The sequence below is a fragment of the Parus major genome, chromosome 2 (genome assembly GCF_001522545.3).
Source record: "Parus major isolate Abel chromosome 2, Parus_major1.1, whole genome shotgun sequence".
Classification (NCBI taxonomy): domain Eukaryota; kingdom Metazoa; phylum Chordata; class Aves; order Passeriformes; family Paridae; genus Parus; species Parus major.
The window spans coordinates 36,482,571-36,494,718 of NC_031769.1; the positions used below are offsets into that span (position 1 = coordinate 36,482,571).

At 38.4% G+C, this 12,148-nt stretch overlaps 1 protein-coding gene across 1 annotated transcript in view; it reads left to right on the forward strand.

The window, feature by feature from the left end:
- KAT2B (lysine acetyltransferase 2B) overlaps positions 1-12,148 on the forward strand; it is a gene marked incomplete at its 5' end in the record, with an annotated part of 40,641 nt that overhangs the window by 8,160 nt on the left and 20,333 nt on the right. The window contains 5 exons of the mRNA XM_033519225.1: positions 369-495; positions 5,157-5,302; positions 5,806-5,895; positions 7,569-7,750; positions 10,019-10,210. Coding sequence (XP_033375116.1) covers positions 369-495; positions 5,157-5,302; positions 5,806-5,895; positions 7,569-7,750; positions 10,019-10,210 — 737 coding nt within the window. The remainder of the gene's footprint in view (positions 1-368; positions 496-5,156; positions 5,303-5,805; positions 5,896-7,568; positions 7,751-10,018; positions 10,211-12,148) is intronic.

A 12,148-nucleotide genomic window follows, 5' to 3' on the forward strand; every position in this document is an offset into this window, starting at 1 on the left:
TTTGAAATATTTATTTGAATGTTTTTTTCAGTAGAGTGAGGGATTTCTGTAAAGGAACTAGCCAGGGTTCGTTATGAATTCTGCTTACCAAACTGTGTTAATCTCTCTGTGATAGTATTCTAGTTCTGATAATTTCCAGAAAATAAAGGTTAATAATGTGGTGGATAAAAATGCAAAAAAAACAACAACAAAACTTCCCCCTCCTCTCAGCTCCACCCCCCCCCCAAAAAAAAATAATTATAAAGAGAAGCTTTTTATTGCTTTTGAAATATTTTTGCTAGTTCTTTTTATTGCTTTTGAAATCATGCAGTTTCAGCAAGTTCCCGTGTTTTCTGGCGCTGATCGATATCCCTTTGCTTTGCTTTCAGGCCGAGGAGTCCTGTAAATGCAATGGCTGGAAGAACCCGAACCCGCCTGCCACGCCGCCGCGGGCCGAGCTGCAGCAGGCAGCGGTCAGCCTGGCCGAGCCCTGCCGCAGCTGCAGCCACGCCCTGGGTGAGCCCCAAAAACACCGGCCAGGCTGCCACGCCAAGGCCTAGAAATGGGAGTTACCGTCAGGTGTAAATAGCTTAGATTGAAATATGGTTAATATTTTAAAGATGTGGTTAATATGGAAATATCCTGAAATTAGTTTTGTTGGAAAAGAACTCGGGTAAGGTGCAACTTCTAGCAACGCCAACATTCAAAGGTGCTAAAATGCAAAAGCACCATTAAGCTACCTGTAATAATTTTAATACTTTGTCTTACATATGCCTTAACCTTACACAGCTTTACCTGCCAGCTGCCTTGGTTACAAAGAGAATGACTCTCTCCTTTAGGCTGTATTATGTTTCCTTACTTTAGAACAATGTATAAAATATTCTTGAACATCACTAAGGAGGTGCTCCTACCTGCTAAAAGAGCTATCTTTCCTGAGTCACAGAAAAATCTATCTTTCCTGAGTCACAAAAAAATAAAACTAAAATAAAACATGTACATCTTAGCATGGTCTTATTGTGCAGACAGCTTGCATGTCTTGGAAGAAACTGCTCAAAATCCACTGTTAATACTGTTGTGGTTTCTGGTTTTGGTTTTCAGACTTAAAATAAGTAACAATTTGTTACCCACATAGCCTGAAAAACAGTGCTGAATCACTGTATTATTATTTTAAGAATTTATATTTTTATCCAAAATAAAAGCTGATGGCTGTTTCTGTGTTTATCAGAATCAGAGAATAGTTTGAGTTGGAAGGGACCTTTTAAAGATCATCTAGTCCAACCCTCCCACAGGCAGGGATACCTGATGTTAGATCAGGTTGCTCTGAGCCCAAGCCAACTATAACGTAAATGTTTCCAGGGATGGGGCATCCATCACCTCTCTGTGCAATTTGTTCCGGTATTCTACCACTCTCATTGTAAAAAATCCTTTTTCTGGTATCTAATCTAAACCAATCTAAAGCCACCACCCCTTGTCTTGTCACTACATGTCCTGGAAAAAGTCCCCCTTTGGCTTTCTTGCCAGCCACCTTAGGGTCCTGGAAGGCTGCTCTAAGGTCTCCCTGGACCTTCTTTTCTCTAGTCTGAGCAACCCTACATTCTCAGCCTGACTTCATAGGAGAAGTGTTCAACTTCATTGCCCTGCTCTCAGCTTGCTCCATCATAGATCCACATCCTTTCTAGCAAATACTGAATAAAAATTCAGCTAAAATAAAATTCAGAACTAGTTGAAAAAAAAAGTTGCTGTTTAATTTTTGTTGCCACACAAAACTTAGGACAATGAAATAAAAAATAAAAAAGGGAAATTTAAAACCTTCACAATATATCACTTATTATTTTACTTTTGAAAAAAAATATTTTACTTTGAATGGAATGTTTTTTTCCTTTCTTCTTTTTTTTTTTGCAGTACTCTTTCTTATTACATGTGTTCTCATTTTTTCCTGATATTTGAAATCTCCGAGTTTGCTTGCAGGAGAAGATTAACAAATGCATAATATTACAGAAAATTCAGTCACTTTAGCCAAGTTAGTTTTGACTTTTCATCACACAGCTTCTCTGTGCTGCTTCTGTTTGTGCAATTAGAGTGGCTTGTGTTACCCATCCCTTTCAACCCTGGCCTTTGAAGAATGAGCTTTTTTTTTTTTTTTTTTTTTTTTTTAAACTTGCAAGATGTGCCTGTCAGTTCTCTGTTCTTCAGCAGAATTTGTGGATGCTTTGTATGAGAAAAACTTGGCTCTTCTAAAAGATGGGCCTGGTTTTGTCTATTAAGAAATATTAAATCATTCTTTAACTAGGAAACCAGGGAAAACCAGGACTGTAAAACCAGAAAAAGTATTCTATCAAAAAAAAGGTATTCTATTTACTGCTCTTTTTAGAAAATACTTCTGACTGCAGCTAATGAGGAAGATGTTTCATGTAAAATAACTGAAATTGTTATGGTTAAAGAGTTGCTGTGTTCTTCCACATACTGCTGGAAAAATATGCGTTTTTGCCATGTTTTTCAAGATAATTTTCCTACTCATCTCCTCTAAATTATTGTATTTTTGCTGAATACCTTTAAAAGCAGATTTACCACAAGGTGTGTGGGCTTCACATTAGCTGTGGTGCATTTTCTTCTCCTCAGAAAGCCGCTGAAGTAGCAAGGTAGAAATTTCTGTGCTGGTTAAAGGTGTACCTGATGTAATTTTTTTTTTTTCCATAGAATTTAATTTTTCAGCCCAAGTTACTCCTACATACTACCTAGCTTGAGATGTCTGTTTTTGGGGGTGTGGCTTGATCTTCAAGCCAGTGCAGCTTTTGGTACATAAATCTATTTGATTTTGTGTATTATTGTCTACTTATCTACAACTTATATTCATCCTTTTGGTGCTCAGTGCCACAGTTTGGCTCAATGTCATTGTTTTAATGAATTTTTTTTTTAATTTGTGTGATATATCTTCTAACACTGTGACAGGATTAGATGCTGGGACAATTCACTGTCCATGTGCTTTATGGTGTTGCATAGTCAAAGACTATTCTCTTTTCTATTTGATTGTTTCTCCTGTGTTGCAAGGTGCATTTTTTAACTGGTAAACATTGTCAGTCTTTGATCACTTTTAAAACTAGTTGGTTAATGTGCTAATACATCAAATACACATTCAGTCTCTTATTTCCCCCTATCACTGTCTTCAGTTCCTGCTATGCACCTTCACATTTGGGTATTTCTTGATTTTAGTGTTTTGAGATAGGCTGTGGACACGTTCCTCGTTAATCCATTTTTTTCACCATTCCTAATTTGTATACTCCAGTGCTTGTTTGCTGGAGTTGAAGATCTTCCTATCACTGAGCCTTGTTCTTTCTGCTTGCTTTTCCGTGCATGCTCTAGCAACCGATACTTGTGATACTTAAATTTCTTCTCCAGGCGTAACAGCAACGCAAGAAGGGTGTACCAGTTGGGCAGTGCATGTGATTGTGATTGTAACTCTAGTCAAGACTGATGCAGTATCTGATGCCAGTGTACTAAAGCTTTAATTTTAATAAAACACTTACTAATGGCCACAGAGTTTGGGAATGGGCTGGGAACAGCTGAAGAAAGATAGTTTGTTGACCTGGTGTATAAGCATTGGTGTCTGGTAAATGCACGCTGGTAAAACACTTAACTTTTAGATTCAGTATGAATAATAATAATTCTCTAGTTTAATAAAATGTTTAAACACCACTAAGTAGTCATGGTTCAGTATTGTTATGGAAACTGCATAGAAATGGCTTCTTATGCTGATGTTTTATTCATTTGTTGAAGGCAAGGTTTCTTTGGTATGTTATCAGCTTCTAATGCAAAGCTCCTCTAGGAGGATGTTTATTCCTTGCAAATGATCAGGACAAACTGCTGGGAATATTAACCCTTCATACCTGTCTTAAGGACAAAAGTTAAACAATTTTATTCTGCCCAGAATACTGACTATTTATCCTCAAAGGAAGCTCATGATGGTCACGTGCCTAAGACACTATATTATAAATTTTCATTTAAGTGGAAGCAGTTGCTGACATATTTTTAAAGTTCTGCATAACAGTGCACTTTTTACTAGAAGCCAAATAAAGGTATTAAATTTAAATGTTTTGGTATCATACGACTTCTCAAAACAAACCATCTTTGCCGGGTGGCCAATAAATGTGATCGTTTTCAAGTCAAGTGTTATTTTTCCTCACTAACTCCCCAGCTAAGGAGTCAGATTTCTGTTGAAAATATATGTTAATCTTAAGAAGCAAATATAGATAAAATGTGTTAAAATATAAAAAGTTAATATGCCCAAACTTAAAAGTATTTTTTTTCTTTCTTTGAAAGGATATTTTCTTGTCCTTTCTGAGGAAAGGATATGCATACCATCTACATTGGCCTGGAGTCAGTAAGATCATTGCGTTTTGTAATGCAAATATCTTCTTTTTGGGAGTTGACTTTTTGTTTTACACTGCCTTCCTTCTTCCCGGGGCCAGTTTCTCAAACCAGCTTGAAATGAATGTCCGGCTTTACAGGGAGAAACCTCAAGCTTTTGAAAATTACAGATGTGAGACTGTATTTACCTTTGGAGACAATAAAAGGGAGTTTGTCACTTGGAGACTGCTGAACAAATGAGCATGTACAGTCTGCAAAATCTCTGTTAATACAGTGTGCACAAAGCACAGTTTGAGCTTACATGATACAAAAGCAAGGGACTTAGCCAATAACGCCCAGTTTAAAACAAAAAGTCATTTTTTGGGACTGGGTTTTCTTCACTCTTCACAAAATAAGGTGATGCTTACATCTGGATTGCATAATTTATGGAAATTATGGATTTATTTTCTTAAGTCAAGAAAACTTGTCTCAAAGACATAGCTCCAGGACAAAAATGTATGTAGTTATTTATATTGTGCAACGTATTAATACAAGCCTGACTTCTGTAGTCTGCTTAAGTGTTAACAGATGATGTGATTCCAACCAGCTGCCATTCCTCTGCTGTGGAAGTTACTACTGCTGGTCAACCTTTACAAACTGCTCTGATGTGACACAGGTTTCAGTTACCTCAGATAAGATGTGTTCTGTTCAAGTAGGTTATTACAGGATCAGTGCCTTTACAGTTAAGGCTTAGCTGGAGATCTCCTGAGCTATAGTTGTGCAATGGGTTCTCTCAGTAGCCTTTTACAAGTTTGGGTTTTTATTTTGTTTAGCTGCTCATGTTTCTCACCTGGAGAATGTGTCTGAAGAAGAAATGAACAGGCTTCTGGGGATTGTGTTGGATGTGGAATATCTATTCACCTGTGTCCACAAAGAAGAAGATGCAGATACCAAGCAAGTTTATTTCTACCTGTTCAAAGTAAGCTGAACTTGTGGAGTATCTTCTCAGATTTTTCACTTTCTCACACATAAGCCAATTTCATTGGTGCTCGGGCGTGGATTGACTTTGTCTGCTGAGACAGTTTTTCTCTGGGACAATGCTCTACTGAGTAACTGTGGGCTGGACGTTCTGGCACTTGCAATATACTGATTCTTATTCCAAAAGTCATCCAGGTGATTGAGGAACTGACCCTGGGTCCCATGTATAAACTGCAACCTTCTTCACTGCCATACCAGGAAGAGTCAGTTGAGACATGAATGGTAACTTAGCTGCCTGCATTTCCTCAGAGAGCCTCCTGCTTGCATTTCAGACAAGGTGATTTCACAGTGAAGTTTAGTTATTGCAAATTCAGATGACTGAACAAGCGGGTATATAGCCAGGAGAATTCCAACACTGCTCACAGTGTGTTGTGCCCTTGTGACTTTCATCCACCCTGTGTATGAAAATACACTAACTTTTCAACATTTGCATATTTTTAACAGCTTTTGAGGAAGTGCATTTTGCAGATGGGAAAACCTGTAGTAGAAGGATCTTTGGAAAGTCCCCCATTTGAGAAACCTAGCATTGAACAGGTAAAGAGTCAAAATATGGTTTTTGTTGGTGTGTGATTTTTTTTTCCTGTTTATTTATGTATTTTTAAATTTTATTTTGGTGGGGGTTTGGAGGCTTTGTTTGGGGATTTTTTGTGGTTTGTTTTTGTAAATGTAAACACTGGTTTTGAAACAGGACATTTTTAGGCACTTTGCAGATGTTTCTGTGTTCTGCTTAGGATAAAATAGCGGGGTATAAATTGTTGTTGGTTCCCCTTTTAGTATTTGTACAATAGTTACATTATTTGGCTTCTCATCATTGGTCTTATGCTTTAATGAAACTGACTTTTTTGTGGGTTTAGAGAGTTAACTTGAAATGCTACTTTTATGTGGGCAGTTCTAATCATTCTTTGTTCCAAGTGATGAAAAATGCCTGTTGAAGTTTTGAAATCCAATATTAAAATGGCACTTGCCTTCTGTATATCAAGAAAAATGTTACAGTCCAATTCAGTGAGATCATAGCCTTCTCTTTCAAAGGGTGCACAAGAAAAAAAACCAAAGCAGAAACCAAAGAATAATTGAGGCTTTTGTGACTCTCAGTAGATAAAGAACATATGACAAATTCAGTTTTTGGTTAAGCAAGCTCCTAAGAATGCACTTCTGGCAGACAAGTGGGCCCATGAACTCCAGTGAGACTGTGCAGAGGCTCACATACCTCCCTGACACAGGAGCTCAGTGTTTTCCCATCCAATTGATGTTCTATTGTTAAACAGGATAATTTAACTGTGAAGACTGCTATGTTTATTAATTATTTCTTTGCAACTCTCACTTCTTATCATTTAGGAAGATCAAGCCACTTTATTGCTGAATTTCTGAGAAGTCTTCACTTTAAGTTCTCCTTTAGTTTGAGTATAAAAAAATATGTTTGTAATCCCCCTAGGCTCCTAATCCTTAAAATAAACTATTAAAAAGGTTTTATTCAATGCAATTTTTTGTCAAATTCTTCATAATGTTCAAGTTGCTTAGGAAAATAAAGCATAGGGATAAAAGAGTAATTCTTCTTATAGCTTATTTTGAAATAATTTTCCCTTTAAAAAAGACCATTATTTACAATTCTGTTTTTAGCAGATCAGCCACTCAATCAAACAAAATTATTTGCTAAGTAGTACGTGTTATAATGGATTTATAAAATATGCGTTGCAGCAATTTTATTCACCCATTTTAATCATGTTCAGTAGATTTTTCTTTAATCTGGACAGTTTCCAAAGTGCAATGAGGAGACATGATTGTGAAGTATTAAGACTTCTTGAAAAAATAACATGATTTGTAGACATAAAGTTAAGTAGAAGTCCATAAGCTCTAATTTATTATTGACAAGTAGCTGGAGAGGTGATAGTTGGTTTATGTATAGATGAAAGCCTACCAGAACTTTCTCTGTTTTCTGACTTTGAGAAGGAGGGAAAAAGGAATTTTTTCTTCTTTCCCTCTACATCAGCTGCTGAGAGTAGGTTAAAAATACCTGGATGTACCTCCTGCTGTGTACACAGGTACCTGTGCCATCTGCATGATGCTGAGCAAGGAGTTCATGGTCTCCAATGTTTCTTTCCTTTCTCATGCAATGCAATTTCATTATAAACATAAAGTGAGGAATGTTTGGGGATGCTCCTATAAAAATTATGGCCAAAGTATTAAACAGAATTTTCTTACTTTTTAAGGGTGTGAATAATTTTGTGCAGTACAAATTTAGCCACTTACCCTCGAAGGAAAGGCAAACAATAGTGGAGCTGGCTAAAATGTTTCTGAACCGCATTAACTACTGGCACCTGGAGACACCTTCTCAGCGAAGACTAAGATCACCCAATGATGATATTGCGGGGTATAAAGTGAATTATACCAGGTAATGCTGCTTTTGCTTGTTAGGAGTCTTCCTTACAAATAGGGCATGTGCGAACATCAGGAGTACACCACTGTCTTTATGCCATAGATGGACCTTGTGAATTCTTGCAGCTGTGGATTTAACATGAATATCTAAGGGTTTTGGTGAGACTGTATCAGTTTCACATGCATCCTTGGGTCTTGAGAGATGTGCTTTATCAGCCAAGAGCAGGGAGTAGAGGCTGGAACACTTGTATGTAACAATGCTTTTGCAAGATCTGTGTTTGTGAAGCGTTCTCGGTCTTCTTAAATATGAGCCTCAATTAAGATCCCTATTTATCATTCAACTTAAAAAAAAGAGAGAGAACATGACATTTAGCATTGTAAAGCATCACTGTTTGAAACCAAATCACAGAGGAGTTGAAAAATTAAACTAATTTTGCAAGTGCTTGAATGCTAAATGGGGGACAGATATTACTAGGTTCCTTAAAATTATGGTTCTTGTTATGACCATTTAATGAGCTGTTAGAATTCAAAGTCATAACTTAGTCACAGGAGGATTAAGAGCTAGGATAAAAAGACGTCTCTATTTTCTTTTTCTCACAAGAGTAGTGCAGTGCCTTTTTCGGTAAGCAGAGTGAGAGCAGTTTCAGGGTCTTGCTGGTCTGGCAGCAGGTAGTTAACCTCTGCCAGCACAACATTCTCAGGAACACCCCGGACATCTCTGCTGGCCGAGGGGGAGCACCACCTTCTGGCAGCTTTCCTGGTGGCCTTTCCTCTCACACACCTCTTCCCCATGAACGAGAACAGCAGCAAACCTGGTGTGAGTTGCAACTCTGGGTAGTGACAGAGAAGACTGCGCTGTGTCTGTGTCTGACCCAGATGTCCTGTCACCTTGAATAAGTGTTATAAAGCACACTTGCAATCCATAGTGCTCCTAAGACCATGTTTGGTGGGTGTTTGACCTCCATTTGTTTGTGATAACCAGTATCAGCCAGGGGTGGTAGGAGTTAAATCTTGTTAGGAATTGATAATTGTTCTGGTTGGTGGCTTTTTGTTGTTAATTTTTTTGTCACTCGTGTTTTCTCAGCTATCCTGCCCACAGTCCCTAAGGTCCCTCCCTGACCCAAAGTGCTCTTCCCATCAAATCTCACTTGTCACTGTGAGCTTCTCTCCTCTGTGCTGTCTGAGGCATTGCTCAGGGTGCTGCTGTGCACCATGGGCATGCCTGAACTTTTGCAGTCACCAATCTCATTTGAGAACCCGAGGATTTGAATGAAACCACATCAGAGTTTCACATGCATTCTTGTGTTTTGAGAGCTGTGCTTTATCGGCCAAGAACAGGGAGTAGAAGTCTGTGAGCAGCTCTATCTCACAACTCTTTTGCAACTCATGTTTGCAAAGATTAAAGCGCCAGAGTTTGGGAGAACATTTTGAGACAGGCTGTACTTTGGATCTGGATGAGGAAATGTGTGCAGGATCCAGCACAGTGTGTTTGCATCCAAATCCTAATATTTTCTTTTCATTGCTGGAGCTTTCCAGCAATGAAATAATGGTTGTGGTCTGATTCTGCTGAAGCTTCAGATACCAATGACTGTTCACTTACACATAGATATCAAAATCTTGTTTATAAGATTAACAGGTATTGTGATCTACATAGGCAGTATACTCCTGAGTTATCTCTTTGGTACCATAATCTCTTTTCCTAGAAAAGATACATGACATCCTGTAATTTTCCTTAGTGCAAAGTTTATTATGGATGGAGGTACTGGTAACAAAAGAGTAATAAGACAGTATAATGGGAAGAAGCCAATTGGTGGAAATACAGGGCAGGAACTCAGTTGGATTGGGATGGAGATGGAACTAGTCAAAATTGTCACCCATTTGGCCTCTGTGTGAGGTAAGGTAGACTTTTAGAGGGTAAAACAGGCTATGCTAAGGGTCTTTGGAGCAAGAGATGTGTGAGGGTGGATGAATGAGCTGTGGAGAGAATCCCTGACATACCTATGAATTTTCTGTAATCTGTGATTATTGTCTGGAAAAAGAGCACTTTGTGTAAACTAGACTGCAGAGAAAAAGAATATATGAAAACTTAAAAGTACTTGGTTGTCATTTCTGTAAAAAAATGGGCAATATAAATGCTGCTTAACTCTGTCCAGCCTGGTAGTGGAACTGATTTATTTGGTCATGTAGCTCTCAGCTGCATTATAAATGATGTGGGTAGTGGTTTTATTGCATTAAGTCGTATGTTAGATGGTGATAATTACCTGGCTTTTTTTTCTCTTTACAGGTGGCTTTGTTACTGCAATGTCCCTCAGTTTTGTGACAGTCTACCTCGGTATGAAACCACCCAGGTTTTTGGTAGGACATTGCTTCGCTCTGTTTTTACTGTAATGAGACGACAACTGCTGGAGCAGGCCAGGCAAGAAAAAGACAAGCTTCCTCAAGAAAAACGAACACTAATCCTCACTCATTTTCCAAAGTAAGGGTTCCCAGTGTGCCTGCCTTCAAAGTTAACTACCAACTTCATTGTGGAAAGGGAGAAATTACCTGCAGCTTAAAATAATTTCTTTTTATTCAGTAGCAACTAGACACTGCAGCTTTCTTTACTGCCATAACTTAGATTAGTGTATTTTATGTACACAAATGCTTGCTTTGTTTTATCCTAGGCCTTACTTTATGAAAAGGATTATTCATATTGCTGAGGGATTGTGCTTTTTGCCTATTAGCAGGTACTGTAGGTCAATTACTTTCTTTTTCTGTAGTCCTTGGAAACAATGTAGGTCCAGACCTCCAAAAACATGCTTGCATCTGCTTTGGTGATGGAGCATTAAAAAAAGGGGGGGGATGTTGTACAGAGTTTATAAGAATTTCAGTTTAATTCAATATTGTAAGAGTTACCCACCCCTAGAAGAGATGGGTTTATTAGAGAGGAGTCAGTATAAAACTGCATAATTGAATCCTAAACTCATAAATTTAATACTGAGTATCTTTTCCAGTACTGGAATGTTGATGACAATCTCTCACAATAAAACAGCAATTATTACCAATAATTATGGCAATAATAGGGGTATTGAAACATGCTCAACTTTGACAGTCCTTAATTTCAAACATTTTACTGATGGTGAAGAGGGGTAGTGATGTTGACAGGATCATTCACTGTAATGAATTCCTGTAAAATAGTGTATCACTTGAAAAATATCCTTATTTTACAAGGGTAGCTTGTTTCTCTAAGTCATACTTTAAAAGCCTCCTAACAACAAATGAAGTGAACCTACAGAAGACCTGGTGGCACTGATGCTATCTATGCAAGCTACTGTGTTGGGCCAGAAGATGGGTTAGAGCTGAGGGGAATGAAAAACAACATGAACTTTCCTAAGCTGAGTAGAATAAGGATTTTTTGCTCCTACTATTATTCATAGTTTATTTTACCACTTTGAAAAATGTGCACTCTCTTTGGGGTAGACTGTTATGGTTACAGGAATGTCTGTGCGTGTCTGGGAACAGGATCATGATCTGGCCCTGAAACATATAAAAAAGGACTTAACACCCCATTGATGCAAGGAGCAGATTTGTGGTGGAAGTAGGTGTGCATATGCCCCTGTTTTCACTGCCTTTTAAAGCCTTTTGCAGTAATTTGAAAAGCATTACTATTCACTGCAATTCCTTTTGATATTCTGCTTGGGGGGAAAAAGAGACAAATACTGTTTCCAGATGATCTGTGGGAAGTATGAATAATGTTTTAAATCTTTCATGTACTTATCTGAAGCATTTGTCTTTCCTCTGGCATTGTGCTGAGTGAACCCCGCAGAGGAGCTGTGTCTCAGAGCATGGAGCCTGGCACTGGCACAGGGCTCCCCTCTGCCCTGGGCTCTCCTTCTGGGCAAAGGAGCACCCACAGCTTGTGTCTGTGCATACCTAGGCAGAAGTTGCTATCAGGGCTGAAGGCAGAGCCTCTGTACTGCCTGGAAATAGAGCTTTGGCTAAAGTTGAATTTGTCCTTCTGCTCTGTCACAGATGGTCAGGTCACTGTTACAAACTTTTTAGCCATTATCACCTGTGTAGACAGCAGCAAACACAGGAAATTGTTTAGGTATGGGTGTCCTACATATACAGTACAAGAGTCTGACTTGATCCTGAAAATCCCTATCCTGTTCAAGGAAGTTTTACTCATCAGTCCTGTTGGTTTCAGCTGAGCAGTTTCTATACATATAGATGACTCCAGAGAGTAGAAATGTGCCATGTCAACTTCTGGTCTGAAAACCTCTTTTGTGCAACATAGGATAAGCAGCTGTCTTGCTGTTGGGAAGGAATTGGTGTATTAGCCCTGAGAGAGTGAGTGTGCTGGAGACTCTGATCTGTGGAATAAAATAATGCTAAGAAAGGTTTAAAATGGTGCTGTTTCTGTAACTGTACCAAA